Here is a 15,000-nt window from a genome sequence, read left to right on the forward strand (position 1 = left end):
ACAATGGGGTTCACAGTTTGAAGATAAGGGAGTCTATTCAGGCCGAGCTGATAAGGCCGAGCCGATACTTCTCAACATTGAGAGGTTATAATACCGGCACAAGGAGCATGTGATTAGACTGACGTAGGAAATAATTGCAAGACAGCTGAAGACTAACTGACTGGAGACCAAGGGTGGATCAAGAATGGTTGGATAATATCCATAATCTCAGTTGGTCGCTCTTGGGAAATCAGCAGGAAAGTGTAATGACGTTTGCTTCTGATAGAACCATATGCAGGAAGTGCCAGAGGACTCTACACCCACGACCCTCTCAGGAATAAATGGGTTTAGAAGCTGGATGAATAACTGATCTCAAATAACGAAACTGACAGCTCAAATAACAAATATATATGTCTCTGTATTTATTTTAGAAATAGCAACCAATTAACTCTCAAAATCATACTATGTCGTCTTAAAGTGTAGTGCTAGATATATTCTGCTGGAAAACTGGCGAGATGAACATTATTGATAATAGATCTGCTTGATTATGGTGGGCCCAGAGCTAAGCAGCAATTTATGACTAATTCTGGTTTCACTTTCTCTTTCTCATTCTTAGATCCACATATTTAAAACGTAATTTTGTAGTTCTTACGTTTAAACTATGAAATCGCTTTTAGCTTGTTTCACTATTTTGTTTTTTACTGAGATCAAAGTTTCAAAATAATAATCAGGAAGGAAAATGTTTGGTTGCATACCTCTGTTATATAAGGCGTCCAAAATGAAATAAAAAATATAAGTAGAAATGGGAATGGCAATTAAACCACATATTCAATCTGTCAGAAGCTTACCAATGCTCAAAGGCATGCATTATTCAAGTATCAGATAGGGACGAGATCAAAAATTAATAGAAAGCTGAATGAGATGGCATAGAGTTCATACTTTTCTCAAAAAGCACTTTTGGTGTAAGACAAGTTCAATATATATATATGTATACACACATACATGCATATATCTATCTATCTATCTATCTATCTATCTATCTATCTATCTATCTATCTATCTATCTCAATCTCTCTTTCTTTCTTTCACACACACACACACACACACACACACACACACACATATATATATATATATATATATATATATATATATAGTTCAAATTAACAAAAAAAAAGACGAAGACAGGTGTAGGAACAAGAAGCAGGTGTATTAGTTTAAGTCTTTTACGTTTCGAGCCTACGCTCTTCGACAGAAAGGAATAAGAGGAAAAAATGGAGAGAACGGGAAAAATCTGAAAGAGAAAAACTGTGTATAGTTCAGCGATCCAAAGTGGAGGGATGATTAGAAAAAAAATGAGTTTAAATGGAAGGGAGATAATAATGGTGATCCCAACGAACTAAGGTGCGCGAGCGTATGCGTATGTGTGAGAAGAGTGTGTGTGTGTGTGTGAGAATGGGAGCGAATGAGTCTTACATGTGTGTGTGTATGCGTGCGTGTGTGTGTATTCTGTGTGTAGCGCACATGTGTATGTGTGTGTGTCTGTGACCAAACAGTGTACATGTGTATAGTGTATGTTTGTGGGCGAAAGTTATTTTTCTCCATGCGTGTTGCGTGTGTGTATATATTGTATGTGTTCATATATCACGTGCATGTTTGGGTGTGGGAACTTATATTGTCTGTGTTCAGGTATTATGTGCTTGTGTGGGTATGGGAGTGTGCATGAGGGTGTGTGGTGTGTGTACTGAGCTAAACATTGTGGCTGGATTGTATAGTAGTTTGTGTGGTGATGCTATTGAAAATTGTGTGTGGGTGTGTGGATAATGGTGTGTGGTGTGGGTGCTAAGAGGTGGTCGGTGCTAGTGTGTGTGGAGTGAGAAGGTGTTGTGGGTGTGGGTGTAATGGGGTGTGAAGTGAGTGATGACTGTATATGTGTGTTTGTAAAGTAATGTGTGAGTGGTGAGGGTACTGAGGTAGGCGGTATGCAGCTCTCTGGGTGGAGGAGGCAACATATATATAATATATATATATATATATATATATATAATATATATATATATATATATATATATATATATATATATATATATATATAAATATGGAGGCGCAATGGCCTAGTGGTTAGGGCAGCGGACTTGCGGTCGGAGGATCGCGGTTTCGATTCCCAGACCGGGCGTTGTGTGTGTTTATTGAGCGAAAACACCTAAAAGCTCCACGAGGCTCCGGCAGGAGGTGGTGATCCCTGCTGTACTCTTTCACCACTCTAAAAGGCGGTGCTCCAGCATGGCCGCAGTCAAATGACTGAAACAAGTACAGAAAAAAAAAAAAAAAAATTATATATATATATATATATATATACATTATTAGTATCATTTCTGCCGAGGTCGACTTTGCCTTTCATCCTTTAGGTCGATAAAATAAGTACCAGTTGAACATTGGGGTCGACTTAATCCCCTCCAAGCTGCACTTGTGGCAAAAATTTGAAATCATTATTATCAATATTATTATCATTATTATTATTATATTATTATTATTATTATTATTATTATTATATTATTATTATTACTTTATTATTATTATTATTATTATATATTATATTATTATTATTATTATCATCATTATTGTTATTATTATTATTATTATTATCATCATCATCATCATCATCATCATCATTATTATTATTATTATTATTATTATTATTATTATTATTTTTATTATTATTATTATTATTATTATTATTAGTATTATTATTATCATTATTATTATTATTATTAGTGAAGGCGCGTGGCTCAGTGGTTAGAGCGTCGAGCTTACGATCGTGAGGTTGTGAGCTCGAATCCCGGACCGGGCTGCGAGTTGTGTTCTTGAGCAAGACATTATTTCACGTTGCTCCAGTTCACTCAACTGTAAGAAATGATTTGCGACGTCACAGGTGCCAAGCTGTATCGGCCCTTGCCTTTCCCTTGGACAACAATCGGTGACGTGAGAGGGGAGGCCGGTATGGCATGGGCGACTGCTGGTCTTCCATAAAACAACCTTGCCTAGACTTGTGCCTTAGAGGGTAACTCTTAGGTGCAACCCATGGTCAGTGTCTGACCGAAGGGGGTCACCATTATTATTATTATTATTATTATTATTATTATTATTATTATTATTATTATTATTATTATAACTTCACGATTTTTTGAGGGTTCTAAATATAGTTTTATATTTAAGAGATGAGGAATTATGTGCATTATTTACGTTATTTACAATTGACGGATATTTGTCCCCGTCTTGTTCGTTGTTAACACAACGTTTCAGCTGATATATACCTTAGGAATGAGAGGTAGAGGCAGAGGAACAGAAGAATTAAGGAGGGGGCGAGAAAAAAATGACAGGGATACAGTGAAGTGAAAAGAGGAGGGAAAGTAAGCATGAAAAGAGGGCAAGAAAACGTGAGATGGGGGGGACGAAAGCACGAAGAGTGGAATGAACGAATATGCGTAAAAGGGCTGATAGAAAGAAGGAAACAAAGAAAGACAGAATAGAGTCGTACAAGATTTAGATAAATATATACATACATACATATAAGAGACCAAAGTGTACGTATGCCACTATCTATATATATATATAATATATATATATATATATATATATATATATATATATAATATAAATATACAAAATAGGACAAGAACGCAAACATCCAATAGTTAGGTGATACAAAAAAGGGACAACGACACATCCAGATAGACGATACAAAGAAAACAAGGACGGATCATTCGGAGTTTTCTTTCCTCAGTCGAGTTCCATATTACTTTGCAATTTTGGCTGGTTATGCTCGAGATTGCTCCAATCTGACCAGCCCGAAGGAAAAACTAAGCTAAGAGCATCAGATTCCTTGGAAGAAATCAGCGAATGCATACGGAAACTAGGACGGGAAAAAAACGGAGAATGTTACATAAATACAAATAACAGGACATAACAACCGGTGTCTTTCGACTATGGACGAATTGAATTAAGCTGGTGTGTGTGGAAATAAAGCCTTACGACAGGGATACAGGATTTCACAGACACAGAGAGGAATATAGATGTTGCACGGACGGCGGCCGAACCAAGAAAGAAAGGTCAGGCTTGGCCGAACACCGGTCACGTAAGGAGAGAAGATATATATATATATATATATATAATATATATATATATATATATACATTACAAAAAAGAATATATATGTATTACATTAATTTCAATGCTCAACTTATGATTTTCTTATCGACCCAAAAAGACAAAGACAACTTGGACGGTATTTGAACTCAGAACATAAAGAGAAGTAATTATATAAGACAGGGCAATTTTGTTCGGCCTTCACCCTACTGATTCCACCATTCAACTGCTTTATGCTGTTTTTATACACATCTATAACAATTACCGAACTAGGGAAATTTTCTTTTTAGGAATTATTGCCGAAGGAAAAAAACAATGACCTTACCAGTGATAAAACAGAAATTGTCCGGTACTCGACAGAAGGAGAGTTATTAACGGGTAATAAATCGAGATCTTCAGCTGAGGTTGTTAGCAATAAACCTAGAGATACATAAAGAAAAACACTCTGTAGTTATAATAAACTGAAAGATTATTGATGTTGTTTTGTTTGTTGTTTTCTTTTATTTCAGAATAATATATAGGTATAAAAAATAAAGAATGCATATATATATATATACACCCCGCACAGATTCACAGACATCATTTATACATAAATACGTACATATATTTTAGAGCTCATTCGCAAATATGAAACGATACTTGTTAACGCTTTCAGTTACTGTATTGGTTTCAATAAATCCAATTTTATTTAGTTTTAAATGTGTATGTTCTTTCATTTAAAAAGCAAAATCACGACAAATGATTCCTATGTCATTGTATTTAACAGGCAGAGAGAGGGGGAAGAGAGTGAGTGAGTGAGAGAGAGAGAGAGAGGGGAGGGAGAGGGAAGGGGGAGAGGGGAGAAAAAGAGGGGGTAGTATGTTTGTCAGTTGTCCAGTTCATCACTGACCATCTCAGTCAGATTTTATAAATAAGATGTATTTGACATTGATAAAAGGATCCAAGAAAAAATATGTGTAATCTGTCGTTTTCAAATCACCATGTGTTTTATTGTTATGAGTTGAAACTGGAACACGACTGTTCCAAGAAAAAAAAGTAAAGTCGGGTTCAGTCCCACTGCGTGGCATCTTGGGCAAGTGTCTTCTGCTATAGCCCCGGGCCGACCAATGCCTTGTGAGTGGATTTGGTAGACGGAAACTGAAAGAAGCCTGTCGTATATATGTATATATATATATAATATATATATATATAATATATATATATATATATATATATATATATAAGTGTGTGAGTATATGTTTGTGTGTCTGTGTTTGTCCCCTGTGTTTGACAACCGATGCTGGTGTGTTTACGTCCCCGTCACTTAGCGGTTCGGCTAAAAGAGACCGATAGAATAAGTACTGGGCTTACAAAGAATAAGTCTCGGGGTCGATTTGGTGCTCCAGCATGGCCGCAGTCAAATGACTGAAACAAGTAAAAGAGTAAAAAGTAAAGTCGGATAATGCGTGTAATGTTGTAGTCTGATTTTGTATGGGGAATGCTGTGCTCGTCTTATTAATTTAGTTTGGACACTTTGTGTGATGTTTTTGGATGAGAAAAGCATACTGGGAGAGGGAGAAATAGAAGGAAGGTGAGTGAATACCGAGTGTCCCCTGCCATGGTTTATTTTTTGCGCAGGAGTGGCTGTGTGGTAAGTAGCTTGCTTACCAACTACATGGTTCCGGGTTCAGTCCCACTGCGTGGCACCTTGGACAAGTCTCTTATACTATAGACTCGGGCCGACCAAAGCCTTGTGAGTGGATTTGGTACGAAAACTGAAAGAATCCCGTCGTATATATGTATATATATATATATATGTGTGTGCGTGTATGTCTGTGTGTCTGTGTTTGTACCCCTAGCATTGCTTGACAACCGATGCTGGTGTGTTTATGTCTCCGTTATTTAGCGGTTCGGCAAAAGAGACCGAAAGAATAAGTACTAGGCATACAAAGAATAAGTCCTGGGGTCGAGTTGCTCGACTAAAGGCGGTGCTCCAGCATGGCCGCAGTCAAATGACTGAAACAAGTAAAAGAGAGAGAGAGAGAGAGAGAGAGAGAGAAGAGAGAGAGAGAGAGAGAGAGAGAGTCTTGCAGTCTCGTCATTAGGAGTTGCTGTCCAACAATCAACCGATATTGAACTCATCCGAATTTAGCGCACGACTACGTTCATCCTGTGTTCTGTCGTGTCATTCCATTACTCTCTATAACATTGTCCGTTTGAGCATCGACTGCGTTCATCCTCCGTTCTATCGTGCCACCCCGTTACTCTCTATAACTTCGTCCGTTTGAGCATCCGCTTTTTTGTCACTTTCTTTATAAGCCTTTTTAGCTCAATGAAAGCTTGATTGATTTTCAATCAACAACTTCTGATTCGTCAAACTTTTGCTGACATTAATCAATGAATTTTAGGCGTAACTGTTGAACGTTATTGGTTAACTCTTTATGGCGTCATCACTGAATTTGAAAGATCCTGTGTCTAACTGAGAAACAAACAATCAGGTTCAAATTGAAGCAAAGATCTGCTACCCCTAACCTCGCGTAGTTATCAAATTTATACATACATACACACATACAAACATACATACATACATACATACATACATACATACATACATACATACATACATACATACATACATACATATACATACATACATATATACATACATACATACACACACGAACGCACACACTCACACACACACACATATATAAGAATTATTATTTCTAAATCTTTGAACGAGAAACTTTCAGAAACAGTAATCTAGAGTAAAGATTATTTGCCAACATAATGTGATAGTTCTGATTAGGACGAATGTTGGTGTTATTTAGTCCGACGATGTTTCCTGTGGCTAAATAAAAGTAACATTCGTCCTAAACGGACCGTCAAGTTATGTTGGCAAATAATCTTTACTATATATATATATATATATATAGATATATATATATATAATATATATATATATATATATATATATATATATATATATATATATATACATATATATATATACACAGGAATTTACTGTAGGAAGGAAGGAAGACAGAGACAGAATTAGGAAAGAGATCCTATATAACGGCATGTAGTGATTTTTCTCTCAACTACATAATTTCTTGAAAGCTGAGATGTGAGATTGGTTCAACCATCCCAAATTAAGAAGAGTGTCAATGAAAATCAACTCGAAGCACACATGTATCTGTGGAGAAGGACATAGTTTAAATAAGCTTAAGTGAAACGTCTACCTCTAGAAAAATCTTAAAGTGGGTACCGTGAAAATATTCTTGAGATTCCGCTGAACAAGATGTATTTTAGTCCAGCTTAATAAGATATATATATATATTCTGCAAAGAAGGGTAACCACCAATTTTTAAATCATCATCTTCGCTTCTTTTAGTTTCTGTCACTAGAGTGTGGTCCCGCTGGGACGCCACGTTGTATGTTTAGTTTAGTGACTCTCAACCGGGTTCCATTTGGCCCTTAGGGTCCACACAAAATTTTGTTGCTAAATTCTATGTGCAATAAATTTGTTATACTTCTACAATATGCAAAGTGTTTTAATGTTTTTGCCCAGTCCCTGTTATTGTTTGATTATGAAAATAGAGTAAGATTAATATTTTTATATACAGCTGGACCAATGGAGGCAAGAAATGGTTGCGAACCCCCAGTTTAGTCGATCAAAACGCCCTCAGCCTTTGTTTAAGCCTGATACTTGTTCTACGAGTCTCTCAGACCGAGAAGCTAGGTTATTGAGACAACTGATTGTCAAGTGAGGAAACAAACAAAAGACCTCTTCCCACACAAAGACACAACCGTTTGTTTTTACGTCCTGTTTTTGTCACATTTTTTTCTTTCCTTGTTTTTACTCCTCTGCAAAGGAATTTTATTTAATTCTTTCGCAGGAAGGGCTAGTTTGACGAGTCGTGTTCTGTCCTTACCTTCGAAACACGCATGGAGTCGAACTAGGGACAGCTGATGAAGGGGAATATTCCTTGTATTGTTTGTATTGTACTGTTTTTTCGTTGTTAAAAAAAGTCCGTTTCCATGTTTGTTTTTACGTTTTCGTTTCTCGTTGAGTTCTACGTCTATTTGTGATGTCCTGTACTCACATATATATATATATTTATATATGCATGTATATATACATGTAGATGTAGGTACGTACATATATGTATGTATGTATGCATATATTTTATTTATTAATTTATATATATATACGTTTATCAATTCGTTTTGCAAAATTCCTGATGTGAAATCGTGTGTTGAAACAGATATTGTTGTATTTCGGGATGATCATTTTATTTATTATTATTATTATTATTTTTTTGCTAAATAAACACACGCACTATATTTTTGTTTTCGTCACTTGTTTATTGCTGTTATTTTAATACCTGTCCAATGTCCAGAAATCTTTGGTAACAGATGTCATTATAAATACAATGACCATCCCGAAATACAACAATATGTATGTATGTATGTATGTATGTAGTATGTATGTATGTATGTATGTATGTATGTATGTATGTATGTATGCATGCATGCATGCATGTATGTATGTATGTATGTATGTATGTATGTATGTATGTATGTACGTGTGTGTGTGTGTGTGTGTGTGCGTGCGTGCGTGCGTGCGTGCGTGCGTGCGTGCGTGCGTGCGTGCGTGCGTGCGTGCGTGCGTGCGTGTGTGTGTGTGTGTGTGTGTGTGTGTGTGTATTTGTGTGCTGTCAGAATGCAAAAGAGCCAGAACAAATCCCGCAAGGCCTCTTGCACGACTTTCTAACGGTTCGAAGATTGGTAATTTTTGTTTTAACGAGCCTCAAAATGATTTTAAAAAGAATGTTGATCTTATTGTGATTTGAACTCATTATGTACAAAGTCGGAGAAAATAAAGCGATGCAATCAAACCACCACTCCAGCAATTCTGCGATTTCATAGCCTTTCATAAATTTATATATTTATCAAATTATGTTAAAATTTTCGATTATATCACCGACTACCTTCCATAGATAAGATTATTAATAGTGTAACGCTTGACGAACAGAATAATGTTATGGATATGACGTTGTAAACTATTATGAACATCTTACCATTGGCCATTGTCCTTAAACTGAGACTTTGCTCACGAGTGCTTCCATAGACTTGTGAACAATCGATAAAGCTTGTTTGACTGTTCAATACTTCTTTAGCACCTGTTCAATAAATAGATTACGGAGATGTACTTGCATAGCAAGTGGTTTGATCTGAGATCGTGTGCTGAAACGAAAACAATTGCAGCGTGGAAGGTGTTTGTAAGCCATTTAAGAAACACACAAAAGCCGTTCGATTCACTTCAACATTTAAGTTTAATTTGTCAAAATATTTTCGTCGCTTTAAGACCGCGACCTGTTCACTGACAAAAATCGTGATGCAGCACGGATTTTTGTCGCGGTCTTAAAGCGACGAAAATATTTTGACAAATTAAACTTAAATGATGAAGTGAATCGAACGGCTTTTGTGTCTTTCTTAAATGGCTTACAAACACCTTCCACGCTGCAATAAACAGATTGCATTCATGTTTTTAAAAAAAGCTGTTCCACACACGCACACGCGCGCACACGCGCTCACACACACTCACATTTGTGGTGGGGTTAACTCCGGACGAAGTCAGAGAAACACAGTGAAAGATTTCATTTCGTAAAGTCACCTAAGTGTGACACATAATACAATGCTTTACATTTACGTTATTATTCACTATTCAAACAATATATGACGTATTTTATTACATCAACGACGGAGAAATGAAAGGCAGGGTCGACCTAGGCGGGATCCGAACGTAAAAGCACGCAACTAAATAATAATAGCACAAGGCATTTAATTCAATTCTCCATCATCGTTTTATCTTAAATCACCATTTCCAATTCTTATTTTGGCATAAAATCGATGATATATCTCCCATTTGCAATAAATAAATAAATGCGCCCTTTTCAAAGCCTAGCCAGGCTCATGGGCCCGGTTTCCCGGTTTCTATGGAGTATGTGTTCCCCAGCTGGACGGGACTCCAGTCCATCGCAGCGTTACTCATCTTTGCCAGCTGAGTGGACTGGAGCAACGTGAAATGAAGTGTTTTGCTCAAGAACACAACGCGTCGCCCAGTCCAGGAATCGAAACCACAATCCTACGATCATGGTGCTGACACCCTAACCACTAAGCCACGCGCCTCCACAAATGTTCCGTCTCGAGCCATGCCAGGCTCATAAGGGCCGGTTTCCCAGTTTCAGTGGCGTAGAAATTCCCCACCTGGACGGGACGCCGGTCCGTCGCAGGATTTCACGGGAGCAACGTGAAATGAAGTGTTTTGCTCAGGAACACAACGCATCGCCCGGTTCAGGAATCGAAACCACAACCTTATGATCATGAATTCAACACCCCAACCACTAAGCCACACGCCTCTACAAATAAATGCACCCTTTTAAAGCCTAGTCAGGCTCATGGGCCCGGTTTCCCGGTTTCTATGTGTTCCCCAGCTGGACGGGATGCCAGTACATTGCAGCATTATTCATTTTTGCCAGCTGAGTGGACTGGAGCAACGTGAAATGAAGTGTTTTGCTCAAGAACACAACATGTCGCCCGGTCCAGGAATCGAAACCACAATCTTACGATCATGGTGCTGACACCCTAACCCCTAAGCCACGTGCCTCCACTTCCATTTGCAAGAGAGGAACTTATGTTATCGATCTCACAGAGACAAAAAGCAATGAATTTATTCTAGAGAGATCTGACACTCAGAGTCTTCTTGAGCTAAACCATTCTTCAGAGTTGAACATATCAGTAATACAGGTCATATTTAATGGATTTACAATACGAAGTTGATGAATGGGAGGTATGAACTAAGAACATTGTCACACAGAAATGAACGTCAGAAATTCAAAAATCTTCTGCTCTGTACTTCCAGTTAACATAGTTGCATTGAAACAAATGTAGAATGAAATAATTTCTCACATCTGGCGCATAAGGCAGCAGATTTATAGAAAAAGGAGTTTTGTCAATTGAGAGGATTCCAATACATGACAATCACTTCGGTCACTTCAAACACTTCGCTCTCGATAATGTGAACAGCAAAGTTTCAGCCAGTGCTATTTGAACTTGGAACGTAGCAAAACAAAATTTCGTAAGGGGTCCTAATTTTGGCACAAGGCCAGTAAGAGTAAATCACCGACCTTAGTACTTTATTTCGTTAACCCCGAATGGAAGAAAGGCAAAACTGATCTCGGTAGGATTTGAATTCAAAATGTAAAAATCAGGAAGAAATACTGCGAAACATTTCGTCCGATGCGCTAACGAATTTGCCAGCTCAACGTTTTTAAAATAACATTTAATAACACTAGACATTTAATTCAGTTATCGGCCATTGTTGCTGAATCTGTCACCAGGTTTAATATCACTATATTGTTGTTATTATTATTATTATTATTATTATTATTTATTATTATTATTATATTATTATTATTATTATTATTATTATGTGAAGGCGCAATGGCCCGGTGGTTAGGGCAGCGGACTCGGGGTTGTAGGATCGTGGTTTCTATTCCCAGACTGGGCGTTGTGAGTGTTTATTGAGCGAAAACAGCTAAAGCTCCACGAGGCTCCGGCAGGGGAAGGTGGCGACCCCTGCTGTACTCTTTCGCCACAATTTTCTCTCATTCTTTTCTCGCTTAGCCAGCGAGGTGGCGTCATTTGAAGGCTAAAACAATGCGAAGCGCATTGTGACCAGCGATGTGTAGCAACATCTGATAGCCTGGTCGGTCACGGTGATCACGGTGATATTGTTATCATATGGCCCAAAGACATCTTTAATGATTACACCGTATAGCAAAACATTCGAACCAGGTTTTTCGGAAGTGAAAATTAATTTCTTCTTCTTTCTGTCAGGTTTTTAAAAAAGTCATAGACAGAGTTCTTCTTCCACTGAGTAATAATTAAAAATAAAACAGCTAAAAACCATACAAATTAACAAACAGACTGAAGATCTTCCCAAGGTTGACCCTTTGTTTGTCTACAGCATTTTCATAAGTTTGTGCGTAAAAGTGCCTGCTTTCTTTCAGGCTTTTACTTAGCTCTTGTTTCATACACTTTGAATAATATAAAGATTTCCTTTCATAAGCCCCAGTTACTCTGGTTGAAAGAAATTGGGAATGTGTCTCACACATAGTTCATAGACGCCTTGGAGATATGTCCTGTCTGTGCACCATATGTAATACGCGTGGTAGGCAAATGGAAAATAAATAGATAAATAAAATGAATGAAATGCCACGTTACCAGGTTGACAGTTGAGTGGAGGTGTAGCAAGAGCTCGCGTGAAAGGGAGACAATCTCTATTAAATGCGCCGAAATAAGGGTCATCATTGGGCAGAAAAATCGGCATGCACTGTTCCCTATAATGTAAATCAAAATACAAAATACATTATTCATCAAACAATAGAATTAGATAAACACGAGGGCCTTCGCTCATGTACGCACACGCGCTTGCGTGCACACACACTTAATACGCATACACATACACACATACAGACAAACACACGCACATTCAAACATAAGTGCACACATACACATCAAACACACGCACGCACGCACGCACACACACACACACACACACACACACACACACACACACACACAAATGCACACGCAGTCGCATACGCACACAAACACAAACGCACAAACATTACCGGAGTCATTAGTGTATCTAATAGAGTACCTTGCGGTAATTGCGCCCAATTAAATCCCGAGCTTAAATTCCGTCAAAGTCATTGTTTCCAGGGTTAATGGGTTAGCGGATCTCTACGTTCTGACGGCAAACTCAGCAAAAGACACAAGCACCAATCTGTGTCGGCTTTGTCTTTCTTTTTGGTATTGTCGATGGCATGGAGATAGATGAGTTGGCTCGTATGCGTGGGCAACTCCTAGTCTTCCCCCAAAACCTTGCTCTACGACATGAAGGCCTGCTACTTGGAGAAGCATTTTTCAGGTGTAGATACTCGGGCCGTCTATAAAAGAGGCAGACGGCCGTTGATACACACACACACACACACACACACACATTTAAGCAAAAATGCACACGTAAGCACAATGTGTCCAGATATAAACACGTATAGAAGCATTTTTCAAAGAACACAGATCTACATCGTCAGCGTCAGGTATAGGGGTCGATAAAATAAGCACCAGCTGAACACTGGGTTCGATGTAATTTTTCCCCCACCCCGAACAAGGTTCAGAAATTTTGAAGACGGAATACTCGATTATATCGGCTCCAATACATCACTGGTACTTATTTAATCAAACCCGAAACAATGAAAGGTAATGTTGACCTCAGCAGAATTTGAACACAGAACGTAAAGATATTTTACCCGACAGGTAATAAAGTTCCTCACTTAAACGTGGACGTTCTATTAGAACAAACTTAACTGCTGTATTTACTATGAGAGAAACTCTCATATTTAGTTTCAATGCAAAATTCACTCTTGTTTACATCGACCCCAGTACTCAACTGGTACTTATATTATCGACTCCGAAAGGATGAAAGATAAAATCGACCTCCGCGGAATTTGAACTCAGAACGTAAAGATGGACGAAATGCCGCTATGCATTTTGTACAGTATGCTTAACGATTTTGCCAGCTCACCGACTTGTAGCAGACGATAATTAAAAACTAACAAAAATAATTAATAACTTACACATCTTCAGCAGTACAGCAGTCTAAACCTGAAGAATAAAAAAATATTTGATCAAAATATAATTAAAATAATACTTTCAACATGATTACATGATTTTTGGCGGAAGGTTGTTCTCGATAAAACTAAACACAAGTATTTAACTGGTACTTCATTTAATCGATCCCAGAAGGATGAAAGGCAATGTTGACTCCGACAGGATATGAACACAGAAACTTTGGTGTTGGTATGTTTACGTCCCCGTAAATTAGCGGTTCGGCAAAAGAGACTTATAGCATATTTCCCAGGCTTTAAAAAATAATCACTGGGGTCGATTCGTTCGACTTAAAGTTCTTGAAAGTGGTGCCCCAGCAAGGCTGCAGTCTAATGACTGAAACAAGTAAAAGATAAAAGATATCTATCTATCATTTTTTTTTCCTCTCCCCCCACTTTTTTTTTTTTTTTTTTTTTTTTTTAACCCCCCTTATTTTTGTCCTCTTTCTCTCCTTTTACGATCCCTTTTGATCGAACCTCCCCCTTTGTTTTTTTTTTTTTTTTTTTTTTTAATACCTTCAAAAGAAAAGCTCTACCTTGTAATTTGTTCTATCTGTGTGCAGCCCTGTGTGGCTAATAAAGAAACATATCTATCTATCTATCTATCTATCTATCTATCTATCTATCTATCTATCTATCTATCTATCTATCTATCTATCTATCTACCTACCTACCTATCTATCTATCTATCTATCTATCTATCTATCTATCTATCTATCTATCTATCTATCTACCTACCTACCTACCTACCTATCTACCTACCTACCTACCTATCTATCTATCTATCTATCTATCTATCTATCTATCTATCTATCTATCTATCTATCTATCTACCTACCTACCTATCTATCTACCTACCTATCTATCTATCTATCTATCTATCTATCTATCTATCTATCTATCTATCTATCTTGTTTACATCGACCCCAGTACTCAACTGGTACTTATATTATCGACTCCGAAAGGATGAAAGATAAAATCGACCTCCGCGGAATTTGAACTCAGAACGTAAAGATGGACGAAATGCCGCTATGCCTGACCCGCCTGTTCGGGACGACTTTCGGGCCAGGGCCCATGGACAACTTCCAGAGATCCCTGGCCTGGCAGTGCTACCGAGAAGCGCTACCCGTTCGGGATAAGCTCTACAGACACGGCTCGA

General features: G+C 37.8%; 1 protein-coding gene across 1 annotated transcript in view; it reads right to left on the reverse strand.

The window, feature by feature from the left end:
* LOC115221248 (chorion peroxidase-like) overlaps positions 1 to 15,000 on the reverse strand; it is a 35,452-nt gene that overhangs the window by 9,764 nt on the left and 10,688 nt on the right. The window contains exons 3-7 of the mRNA XM_036510601.1: positions 13,812 to 13,839; positions 12,397 to 12,512; positions 9,189 to 9,290; positions 4,451 to 4,545; positions 158 to 218 (exon numbers count right to left, since the gene is read on the reverse strand). Of these exons, the coding sequence (XP_036366494.1) occupies positions 158 to 218; positions 4,451 to 4,545; positions 9,189 to 9,290; positions 12,397 to 12,512; positions 13,812 to 13,839 (402 nt within the window). The remainder of the gene's footprint in view (positions 1 to 157; positions 219 to 4,450; positions 4,546 to 9,188; positions 9,291 to 12,396; positions 12,513 to 13,811; positions 13,840 to 15,000) is intronic.

This window comes from Octopus sinensis, linkage group LG18 (assembly GCF_006345805.1).
Source record: "Octopus sinensis linkage group LG18, ASM634580v1, whole genome shotgun sequence".
Taxonomy (NCBI): domain Eukaryota; kingdom Metazoa; phylum Mollusca; class Cephalopoda; order Octopoda; family Octopodidae; genus Octopus; species Octopus sinensis.